Source organism: Malaclemys terrapin, chromosome 2 (genome assembly GCF_027887155.1).
Source record: "Malaclemys terrapin pileata isolate rMalTer1 chromosome 2, rMalTer1.hap1, whole genome shotgun sequence".
NCBI lineage: Eukaryota > Metazoa > Chordata > Testudines > Emydidae > Malaclemys > Malaclemys terrapin.
In genome coordinates, this window is record NC_071506.1 from 287,750,366 (window position 1) to 287,762,743 (window position 12,378).

Genomic DNA, 12,378 nt, shown 5'->3' on the forward strand with positions numbered 1-12,378 from the left:
TTGTGTCCAGTTCTGGGCGCCGCATTTTAAAAAAGATGTGGAGAAATTGGAAAGGGTCCAAAGAAGAGCAACAAGAATGATTAAAGGTCTTGAGAACATGACCTATGAAGGAAGGCTGAAAGAACTGGGTTTGTTTAGTTTGGAAAAGAGAAGACTGAGAGGGGACATGATAGCAGTTTTCAGGTATCTAAAAGGGTGTCATAAGGAGGAGGGAGAGAACTTGTTCACCTTAGCCTCTAAGGATAGAACCAGAAACAATGGGTTTAAACTGCAGCAAGGGAGGTCTAGGTTGGACATTAGGAAAAAGTTCCTAACTGTCAGGGTGGTTAAACACTGGAACAAATTGCCTAGGGAGGTTGTGGAATCTCCGTCTCTGGAGATATTTAAGAGTAGGTTAGATAAATGTCTATCAGGGATGGTCTAGACAGTATTTGGTCCTGCCATGCGGGCAGGGGACTGGACTCGATGACCTCTCGAGATCCCTTCCAGTCCTATAATCTATGAATCTATGAATTAATTGCCCAAATTAGGCTATCCCATCATATCCCATCCATAAACTTATCAAGCTTAGTCTTGAAGCTAGATATGTCTTTTGCCCCCACTGCTCCCCTTTGGAAGGCTGTTCCAGAACTTCACTCCTCTGATGGTTAGAAATCTTCATCTAATTTCAAGTTTAAACTCCCTGATGGACAGTTTATATCCATTTGTTCTTGTGTCCAGATTGGTACTGAGCTTAAATAATTCCTCTCCCTCCCTGGTATTTATCGCTCTGATATATTTACAGAGAGCAATCATCTCTCTCCTCAGCCTTCTTTTGGTTAGGCTAAACAAGCCAAGCTCTTTGAGTCTCCTTTCATAAGACAGGTTTTCCATTCCTCGGGTCATCCTAGTAGCCCTTCTCTGTACCTGTTCCAGTTTGAATTCATCCTTCTTAAACATGGGAGACCAGAACTGCATACAGTATTCCAGATGAGGTCTCACCAGTGCCTTGTATAATGGTATAAACATCTCCTTATCTCTACTGGAAATACCTCGCCCGATGCATCCCAAGACCGTATTAGCTTTTTTTCACGGCCATATCACATTGGCGGCTCATAGTCATCCTGTGATCAACCAATACTCCGAGGTCCTTCTCCTCCTCTGTTACTTCCAACTGATGCGTCCCCAGCTTATAACAAAAATTCTTGTTATTAATCCCTAAATGCATGACCTTGCACTTTTCACTATTAAATTTCATCCTATTACTATTACTCCAGTTTTAAAGGTCATCCAGAGCTTCCTGTATGATATCCTGGTCCTTCTCTGTATTGGCAATACCTCCCAGCTTTGTGTCAACCGCAAACTTTATTAGCACATTCCCATTTTTTGTGTCAAGGTCAGTAATAAAAAGATTAAATAAGATTGGTCGCAAAAGCGATCCCTGAGGAACTCCACTAGTAACCTCCCTCCAGCCTGACAGTTCACCTTTCAGTATGACCCATTGTAGTCTGCCCTTTAACCAGTTCCTTATCCATCTTTCAGTTTTCATATTGATCCCCATCTTTTCCAATGTAGTTAATAATTCCCCATGTGGAACCATATCAAATGCCTAAATGAAGTCGAGGTAAATTAGATCCACTGTGTTTCCTCAGGGCTGCCCGGGGGGGGGGGAGGGGAAGTGGGGCAATTTGCCCTGGGCCCCACAGGGGCCCCACGAGAATGTCGGAGGCTCCCCCCTGCCTTTGTCTTCCCCCATCCCCCGGCGCCTCAGCACGCCGTGACCAGTAGCGGCCCTGGAGAGCGCTGCAGCGGCGTGGCTCGGGCAGGGCCCGAGGTCCTCCCGCTCGGAGCCGCGTGGTAAGGGGGCGGGGCTGCGAGCTCCGGCGGGCCGAGCAGCAGGAGCTCCTGGACACAGCTCGCTGAGGCTCTGGGAGGCAGGGGTAAGCGGCATGGTAAGCTTCTCTGAGCCGGGCACCCCCCCCAGCCCTGACCCCCAGCTCCGAGCCCAGCCCCTCTGAGCTGGGCACCCCCTGACCCCCAGCTCCGAGTCCAGCTCCTCTGAGCCAGGTACCCCCTGACCCCATCCCCCACCATCCCTGGCCCCCAGTTCCGAGTCCAGCCGCTCTGAACTGGACACCCCCAGCATAAGAATACCATAAAAGCACACTAATCCCTTGGCATGTGGAGGGAGATTGGGGGACAGTGGTATGATAGGAAGGAGACATGAGGGACACAGCCCCTGGCTTGTGGTACGGGGTGGGGAGAAAGAATGGGCCATGCAGAGCCCCGGGCATGGGAGGAATGGGTTGTCACAAAGCTCCTGGCATGAAGGAGGAGGGTGGCATTGCAGGGAGTCCCTGAAATAGAGGGGAATGGGAAGGGAATCTTTGCACAAAGGGATGACTAAAGGGGGAATATGATAGATGCCTATAAAAACTTGAATGGTGTGGAGAAAGTGACTTAAGGAAGCGTTATTTACTTCTTCTCGTACCGCAGGAACTAGGGGTCGCCAAATGAAATTAATAGGCAGCAGGTTTAAAACAAAAGGAAGTATTTCTTCACACAACGCACATTCAACCTGTGGAACTCATTGCCAGGGGATGATGTGAGGGCCAAAATTATAATGGGGTTCAAAAAGAATGAGATATGTTCATGAATGATAGGTCCATCAATAGCTATTAGTTTAAATGGTCAGGGATGCAACCCCATGCTCTGGGTGTCTCTAGCCTCTGACTTCCAGAAGCTGGGAGTGGAGAACAGGAGATGGATCACTCCATGATCGTCTGGTCTGTTCATTCCCTGCCATTGGCCACAGTGAGAAGACAAGATATTGGACTAGATGGATCATTGGTCTGACCAAGTATGGCCGTTCTTATGGTGTTCCCTAACTTTTGAGTGTTTGACTTTCTTTTAATTTATCTTTTTTTGGTGATTACTCGAATGAATGAGAATAACTACAGTTGAATTAGAGTAAAAATGTATATAGAGATATAATTCCCTTCTACTTCAGGGCATAATAAATAAACCAACCACAAACTGGATTAAGAACAAATTTAACTTGTGAGATTATTCCATAACCACAAACAAAACCCCAAAACAAAAGCCATAATGGATACCTTCCTCTGAAGCATCTGAGACTGGCCACTGGTGGAAACAGAATATTGAATTACATGTGCCACCAGTCTGTTCTGATACTGCTTGTCCTGTGTTCCTGTCTGCAGACTCAGGCAGACAGTGTTGCATTGTGGTCACATTCAGAAGGTTCTTTCACAACCATAAGGGCTAAACTTTTGTTTTGTTTTTAACGAAAGCTTAAATTCTATAGTGAGTGTTTCTCAGCCCAGGTCTACACTAGTGGGGGGTGTGTGTCGACCTAAGATACCCAACTTGAAGTCGGCATATCTTAGGTTGACTTACCTGGCCGTGAGGACAGTGGTGAGTCAACCGCTGCTGCTCCCCCGTCGACTCCGCTTCCGCCTCTCGTGAGCTGGAGTTCCGGAGTCAATGGGGAGTGCAATTGGGGATCGATTTTATCGCATCTAGATGCGATAAATCGACCCCTGATAGATTGATCACCCGGCCGATCCAGCAGGTAGTGAAGACCTGCCCTTAGACTCCTCCTGAGTGGATTTGTCATATCCAGTTCTAAATAAGTGTGTCAAAATGTCCTTAAAATATCCCAGATTCTGCTTTATAGACTGTATTTTAGATAAGAGAGGCCCAGGTCTGGGGACTTAAGACTCTAGGAAAGACTGGGCCCAGGAAAGCAGGACGGAGGGAATGAGGTGTCTCTGTTACTGCTCCTCAAACTACTAAAATGCTTTCACATAGGGGCCAAAAAGCGATTAGTAAAAGGAACAGGAAAACAAGGTGGGTGCAAAGCTTGTTTGGTCTCTGTGTATACCCCAGGCAAGACAGGTCTCTCCCTGTATCCCACAGAGAACACTGGGGGAGGAGGGTCTCTTCCCCCCTTTAGAGTAGCTGTGGGGATCTCCCTACTCCCCCACCCATAGATAAGGCTGTGAGGTCCTTCTCCCGCCCAGAGAACTGCAGCTTTCTCTCTCTTTCTCTCTCTCAAGGCCTCCACAGAGGACACTCCAGGTCTCCAGCTTCTGTCTGAGTGTGAATGGTTTCCTTGTTCCTGGGCACTGAGACCCCCTGCTGCCGCCTTCAGGTCCACTCTGGGAATTGGGGCATTCTCAGGGGGCTGGTGTGTGCAATGAGAGTAGGTCATTGTGAGGTGCACGAGCCACGTTTTCCGGGACAGAAGGAGTTAACCTTCCTAGTCCATCCTTCCTCACCCTCCTTCTCTCCCTCCCTCCAGCTGCTGCCTTTTGAGTCCTGCAGCTAGGCCAGGGGCTGACCTTCACAGGCAGAGTTTGCTCACTGAGCATGCTCACTTCCTTCTGCTGTCTCTCATCTGCTCCAGGGACCCCTGTGCTCACAGGCAGCGTCCTGCTGGGAAGGAATGTATACAGCACATCCCGGCTCCAGGCTTAGCACAGGTCAGGGGCCCAGCTGTGGGACCACTAGCTCCTGCTCCCTGGCTCTCCCTGCCTGCACTGCTGGGAGAAGAGCCGTTGCCATTTGGTGCTGTTGGTGCTTCAGTGACTGAAGGAGAGATGGGGGGACATTAAGGGGGATTCCTGTTTTGACTGCTGCAGCAGCCAGCACTGGCTGAGGCAAGGCGTAGCCCTACACCACAAGACACGCCTTTCACACATTCATTGCTCAAATACTACAGTGACGGGGGCTGAGTAGGGATGGGGGTGGATTTATGATAAATAGATTTGGATCATGTTCTGCTTTTTGTGGCATTGGGGTGAAGGTGTATCCATAAATTTATGGGACTGCTCTAAACACCTGAAATAGAGGAGCTAGACAATAAATGTCTTTTCTTACATCAGCTAGGCTGATTCTGGGGAGCTGTGTCTTTGCAACCTCATGTCTTGCCGTGTGGCTGAGTGACAGCAGTTTTAATATCCTTTGTGTGTGTTGAACCTTTGTATCTGCCTGTATATTTGTGTGAATGTTTGTGTAAATGATGTATTTATCTTTTGTGTGTAGATATATTTGATTATATAAGGGGGAGACTATATTAGAAGGGTTATTTATTATAGCTCCCATCCAATCATACAGAAGATGGGAATGAATTAGGGAGATTTTTATATCTATTTATATTGTGATCTCTCCGAGGCTGGAACTGTTCATAGATTCATAGAGGTTAAGGCCATAAGGGACCGTTAGATCATATAGTCTGACCTCCTGGATAGCACAGACCATTACATTTCACCCCATTACCCCTGCATTGAGACTAGCCACTTGTTGGCTAACGTATCTTCCAGGAGGGCATCCAGTCTGGATTTGGTTAATTAACTCTGTGTTAGTTATTAGTATACTGATTAATAAAATGGGCACTGATTGGGATCCACATTAGAAATAATAGGAATACTTTTAGAGAGAGATGTTTCAATAATCCTATTGCCACTGAAGTTGGTGTTTTCCCCAAAGATGGCAGCACCAGAGATGGATGTGTTTTCTGATGAGGACTTGGCAGTGTTTGCTATGCTAAAAGCAGGACAAAGGGCTAGAAAGGATGGCCCATGCATTTCAGTATGCTTTTGGGACCTGAAAGGGAGAGGAGAGTGAAGAGATACAAGCCAGATGCTGCCTCACCAAAAATGGAGGAGACACACAGTTGTCTGGAACCAGATTACAGGTGTGTTTTGTCCAAGCCACAGATGGTGGTCTGCTGGATGAGATATGTTGGTCTGCTGGACAGGTTCCTTCTGAGAGAGCTAGTTGACAGAAGCTCCCATCTTCCTAGCATTTCTGGTATTCCTGCAGGGTTAGGGCCATGCTGATGAGTTAAGAAGTCCTGTTTCCCCTGTATGTGAGGGGCTGAAGGATTTTGGGGATTGATACATTAACCCAGAGATGCCTGTGACTTGCTGCTAAGTTCCAGTTTATTCAATATTTCTTCTATGGGTTTGTTTCTCAGTACAATGGTCTAGGCAGTGACATATCTGAGATCAGGTTATTTCCCTGCTCGTAGTCTGACCAGACAATTCTTAGCCCCTAAACAAGAATCTCCAGCAGAAGGATAGGATAAACCCCTCTTGTAACCTGGTAACATCTCCTGTATTGCTGTGGTAGGCAAACAGTGAAATGTCAACCCCTCACAAGCTGCAGACACACACAAAGCTGTCAGTAAGCAGATTGCTGCCCCAGGCCACCACTGTCCATTCTACCATTATGGAAGAGCCAGCCCTGCTGAGTAGGGAATGGCTGCTATATTTGTCTACAGTCACTGAATTGCCAGCAGGGCTGGCTCCAGGGTTTTGGCCGCCCCAAGCAGCCAAACAAACAAACCAAAAAAAAAAACCCAAAACAAAACAAAAAAGCCTCGATTGCAATCGCGATCTGCGGCGGCAATTCAGCAGGAGGTCCTTCGCTCCAAGCAGGAGTGAGGAACCGTCCGCCGAATTGCCGCGGAACAGCTGGACGTGGTGCCCCTCTCCGAAGTGGCCGCCCCAAGCACCTGCTTGGTAAGCTGGTGCCTGGAGCCGGCCCTGATTGCCAGTGTCCAACTCATTTGCTGGTGAAGTATTAGGGCATCTGCAGTATGAAATGGGCTGTAAAATCTATATTACCTCACCCACCTTGTCACTCTAATGCCCTGGGACTGACATGGCTACAACAACACTGCATACATATGTAAAATCCATAGTCAGTGTCTCTTTACTTTACCCATCTCTTCTTTCACTTAACTGGGTGTGGCAGGTATATTCCATGTTCCCCATAGTATGCAGTTTTTATTTCCTGGGGAAGACATGCTTTCTTGTATACATTAGGCTTTTTGTTACACTTGGCTTGATATTTATGCCTAATGGCACCCACTGTGTTATTGTTTGTGCCTATCAATCACCTTTGAGGTGTCTGTCACTCTAGTATGTAAGAATAAGGGCAGGTCACCCTGGCAAGGTTAGGGGGTATTGTAGAAGGGGAGTAGCAAATCAAGCAGCATGCCCTAGTCACTAGCTCTATGCTACACTGACTCCTTTTTTCACAGACTCCCCTTCTCTGTGTCCTTTTTCTGTTCTCACACTCACACACTCACACACACACACACACACACACAATATCACTCTCTTTTCCCAGCTCTCTCTCTCCTGCTATTTCTCTTTCTTGTCCAAAGGGCTTAGTTCTCAGTCTCATTTGCTGGAAATGCTGCCAGTGAATGTTTGTGTGTGCTGCCTGCCAGGTCTCTGGGGAAAAGGCCTGGAAATACAGTGCAGGAGGAGTAGTGGGAGCAGGGGAAAGCCATTGTTTCTCACTGTTTGCCTGGTGCATTTTCCAACGGGAAAAATCTCTCTGTGAGGCAGTGAGTTTCATGTCATTGCCGAAGCCCTGCCCCCCCTCATCCCATTGCTCAGAATTTGCCATCCCCTCATGCTGAGGAGGAGAGGTTGCCGTACTGCTACTAAAAAGCTCAGACGTGTTTTCAATTTGCCTCCTGCTTATCTCTGTTGTTTGGACAGAGAGGTTTAAAAAGCTGGATTTTCTGTCCCTGCAGAGTAAACACAGAGAACCCGGCAGCACAAACTATTTCTGGCTTATCAGTTGAGGAATGCAGCAGCTGAGGATTAGCGTGAGTGGGCCGTCAGGAAAGCCCTGAAGGGGCCCCCTCCCCACTCAGCTCTATTAGAAGTGTGAGAGCCCAGCAGGACTCAGAGGGGAGAGTTGGAGAAAAAGACAGAAAAGGGAAAGAAAGAGGAAGAGAGAGAGTGAGAGAGGCTGAGCAGACCCTGATGGCTACAGATGAAGTTACAGGAGGGGCTCGCAAAGCTACGAAAAGCAAACTTTTTGAGTTTCTGGTCCATGGGGTGGTGAGTCGGGAAAGTTAGTGAGCTGGCTTGGTCTGAATAGAGGAGTGAGTGGATACTGGAAGCTCTGTGCTGGGCTGAAAGCAGCCCCTACAATATCTTCTGGGGGCTTCGGCAAAATGCCGTATAGCTAGAACACAGGGATCTGTGAAGCCCCCAGAACATGCACTGAGTCATTGGTAATGCAGGGTTGTGTTTGGGGGAATGTGTGCTGCAATTTCTGCTCTTGACTCTCCATGAATGGTGAATGGTTTGCTTTTGAACCTGATCACAGTGCAGGCTCTGAACTGGATCTGACCCTAATGGGCTCATTGGACACTCGGTTCTGTTGTCAAACTTTTGTGTGTTGTTTGTTTTTTAATTCAGATGAAAGCCCAGTGAAGCCTTGAATGGTGCTGCCTCTGGTACTCGTCTTATACTTAGGTGTCCTATATCTTCTGGCTACCTAACAGGTGGCTTTGAGGGGTTCTAAGAGATTAGCTCTGCAGATCTTTAGCAGTCCGTAGGCACTCATTGGTTAGGGAATCTTAGGTGGTCTGGGTGCTATGCTTTAAGGCATCATTAAAGCTTTATAAGATTACTACAGTGTTTGGAGACCTCCTGACACTCAAGCTCCCCATTTATGGGGAATTGCAAGCCCCTGTCCCACTGTCACTGGAGAACATGTTCTTTAGATGCTCCTGCCAGTGATTGAGAACAATCACAGCTTATGACATTGGGATTTCTTAAGGAGTCTTTAAATTTAGCAAACACCAGAGTACTGGAAAGTCCTAGGAGTACAAATGCTGAATGAATTTCAATGATCATGTGTACTTTCTCTTTTGAGAGCTTCCTGCTATGACATTTCCAAGACATCAGCTGAGAGCTTCTATATCAAGATCACAGGAATCTTAAGTGCTCATTTTTCAGATTTCCCTAAGTGTCTTCATAATTCAGGACATGCCAATCCCGGCTGCTTAGAGTGTAACTTGTAATTTACAAACATTAGATGCAGTGAGATCTGCAAGGCTAGGGACATTGAAGTGGTATGCTGTTTGTGTGAGAACTGAGAGATGATGACCGTTGTACTTGTGTCCTACAGAACTAGTTAAGGAATATATTGTGAGAATACACCTGATATATAGGGTTGGCCTGTGGAGTGGCCTGGCAGTGCATGTGTGGGTGGATGTGCAGGTGTGGCCTGGTGGTGGGGGGTAGTGAGCGGGCATGTGGGCAGGGGCATCTGGGTTTCAGATGTGCAGGCATGTGGGGGCGGTATGGCAGTTGGCAGTTATGCAGGTGTGGCCTGGTGGTAGGTGGGTGGGTGGACATGCGGGGGCAGCCTGGCAACAGGCAGGGAATCATCTGGGGGTGGCCTGGAAGCAGATGGCTGGGGGCAACCTGGGGGTGGGTAAGCAGGCATATGGGGTGGCCTGGTGGCAGGTGCATTGGCATGTGAGGGCAGCTTGGTGAGCTCACAGTCTGTCACTCAGGAGTGGCCTGGCAGCAGATGGGTGTGTGGATGGGCAGATGGGTGTGACTTGGTAGCGTGTGGCAGGCTTGCAGAGTGGCCTGGCGGTGGATGGGTGTGGATAAGCATGCAAGGATGGTCCGATGGAAGGCAGGTGGGTGGACGGACACGTGGGGTATCTTTTTTTTTTTTTTTTTTTTAAACAGTTTCCAAGGTTTTTTTGTATCGGGGGTAGCCGTGTTAGTCTGTATCTACAAAAACAACAAGGAGTCTGGTGGCACCTTAAAGACTAACAGATTTATTTGGGCATAAGCTTTCGTGAGTAAAAACCTCACTTCTTCGGATGGTTTTTTTGGTAATTCCAGACTAATTAACTTTTCTATGGTGCTAGGAAGATAAAGAACATAAGAACGGCCACACTGGGTCAGACCAATGGTCCATCTAGCCCCATATCCTGTCTCTGACAGTGGCTGGTGCCAGAAGCATCAGAGGGAATGAACAGAACACGGCAATTGTCCAGTGATCCATCGACTGTTGTACAGCCCCAGCTTCTCTCAGTCAGAGGATTAGGGATACCTGTTTGGCTGAAATGGTTATTGCAAAACACCAACATGGACATGGTGTGATAGAGAAAAATTGGAAAATTCTGTAAAGGAGAATCAGGTCTCTTCAATGTTTGAAATTTTTGAGGGTGTTGACAAAATGATGGTTATAAGGGAACTGGTTTCCATTGTTTATTAGGACTTTCAAAGAGCCTTTGATGTAGTTTGTCAAAGAAGGGTATAAGGAAATTATTTCCTTCTCTGCACTGGGATTTCAGCCATAAAACTGTGTAGCTATAGTTGTGCAAGCCCCTGGTGTAGACACTTTTTTGCACTGTGACTTGCTTTAGTGCAGCTTTTCCCTGGTTTCAAGATCTGACAGGACCTCCTCTGCCCCATTCACCCCTTTATCCCCTCTCCATCAATGAAGTTGAGGCTTCTTGCCTGTTCTCCTCTAACCTGTACACCTGCCCCAGTGACCCCATTGCTTCCTGCTTGCTTATCTCCCTCACCTCCACTCTCATCTCCTCCCTTGCCCTTCTCTTGAATCTCTCGCTTTCCCCGGGCTTCTTCCCTTTACAACATAAGCACAGCTTAGTCTTCCCTATCATAAAAAGTAACCCTTGACCCTACCTGCCTCCTCAACTACTGTCCCATCTCCCTTCCTCCGCCCACATAATTGAACGTGCCATTTGCAATTGTTGCCTTGATCTCTGTCTATCTGAGCGATCGATCATCACCATAGTATCTGAGTCCCATTCATGTAAAATCAACGGCAATAAGAAAATCCCAAATAGATTTATTGAAGTCTGTGGCTCTCCTCTCTGTTTGGGATAAAAGCTCTTGCTGGGGGTAGTGTTTTCGTTTATTTTGGTTGGTTGATTTGTTAGTGGGGGGGATGTTTGAGGTATGTGGGGGTATCGAGACTCTGAATGTCATTCTTGCTATGAGGAGTCCTGTGGCACATTAAAGACTAACAGATTTATTTGGGCATAAGCTTTCATGGGTAAAAAAAACCCTTCTTCAGATGCATGGAGTGAAAATTACAGATACCAGCATAAATATACTGGCACATGAAGAGAAGGGAGTTACCTTACAACTGGAGAACCTGTGTTGACAAGGCCAATTCAGTCAGGGTGGATGTGGTCCGCTCCCAATAATTGATGAGGAGGTGTCAATACCAACAGAGGGAAAACTTTTGTAGTGAGCCAGCCACTCCCAGTCCCTATTCAAGCCCAAATTAATGGTGTTAAATTTGCAAATGAATTATAGCTCTGCTGTTTCTCTTTGAAGTCCATTTCTGAAGTTTTTTTGTTCAATGATAGTGACTTTTAAATCTGTAATAGAATGACCAGGGAGATTGAAGTGTTCACTTACTGGCTTATGTATATTACCATTCCTGATGTCCGATTTGTGTCCATTTATTCTTTTACATAGAGATTGTCCGGTTTGGCCAATGTACATGGCAGAGGGGCATTGCTGGCACATGATGGCATATATCACATTAGTAAATGTGCAGGTGAATGAGCCCCTGATGGTGTGGCTGATGTGGTTGTTACAGGGATTGGTTCCTGGGTTAATGATTCTGTGGTGTGGTGTTTAGTTGCTGGTGAGTATTTGCTTCAGGTTGGGGGGCTGTCTGTAAGCGAGGGTTGGCCTGCCTCCCAAGGTCAGTGAGAGTGAGGGATCGTTTTCTGGGATAGGTTGTATATGGTTGATGATGCACTGGAGAGGTTTTAGCTGGGGGCTGTACGTGATGGCCAGTGGTGTTCTGTTATTGTCCTTGTTGGGCCTGTCCTGTAGTAGGTGACTCCTGTACCCATCTTGCTGTGTCAAACTGTTTCCTCACTTCCCCAGGTGGGTATTGTTGTTTTAAGAATGCTTGATAAAGATCTTGTAGGTGTTTGTTTCTGTCTGAGTGATTGGAGCAAATGCAGTTGTAGACAATGGATCATGTGATGTGTCCTGGATGGAAGCTGGAGGCATGTAGGTACGTATAGCGGTCAGTAGATTTCCAGTATAGGGTGGTGTTTATGTGACCATCACTTATTTGCACTGTAGTGTCCAGGAAGTGGATCTCTTGTGGGGACTGGTCCAGGCTGAAGTTGATGGTGGGGTGGGAAATTGTTGAAATCCAGGTGGAGTTCTTCAAGGGCCTCCTTCCCATGGGTCCAGATGATGAAGATGTCATCAATGTAGCGCAAGTAGAGGAGGGGCGCTAGGGGACGAGAGCTGAGGAAGTGTTGTTCTAAGTCAGCCATAAAATTGTTGGCATACTGTGGGGCCATGTGGGTACCCATAGCAGTGCCACTGACTTGAAAGTATAAGTTGTCCCCAAATCTGAAATGGTTGTGGGTGAGGACAGAGTCACAAAGCTCAGCCACCAGGTGTGTCATGGCCTCATTAGGGATACGGTTCCTGACAGCTTGTAGTCCATCCTTATGTGGAATATTGATGTAAACAGCTTCTACATCCAGGGTGGCCAGGATGGTGTTTTCAGGAAGAACACCAATGCATTGTA

General features: G+C 47.2%; 1 protein-coding gene across 9 annotated transcripts in view; it reads left to right on the forward strand.

Moving 5' to 3' along the window:
* Window positions 1-12,378, forward strand: part of SMARCD3 (SWI/SNF related, matrix associated, actin dependent regulator of chromatin, subfamily d, member 3) — a 223,189-nt gene that overhangs the window by 54,798 nt on the left and 156,013 nt on the right. For 2 of the 9 annotated variants that reach the window (XM_054017003.1, XM_054017014.1), the window contains exon 1: window positions 7,712-7,868. The exons of 4 other annotated variants lie outside the window; for them this stretch is intronic. In XM_054017003.1, coding sequence (XP_053872978.1) covers window positions 7,791-7,868 — 78 coding nt within the window. In that variant the 5' untranslated portion in view covers window positions 7,712-7,790. Of the gene's footprint in view, window positions 1-4,394; window positions 4,485-7,711; window positions 7,869-12,378 lie in introns of those variants that run through there. 3 more of the 9 variants (XM_054017006.1, XM_054017015.1, XM_054017012.1) reach the window with 3 other exon arrangements.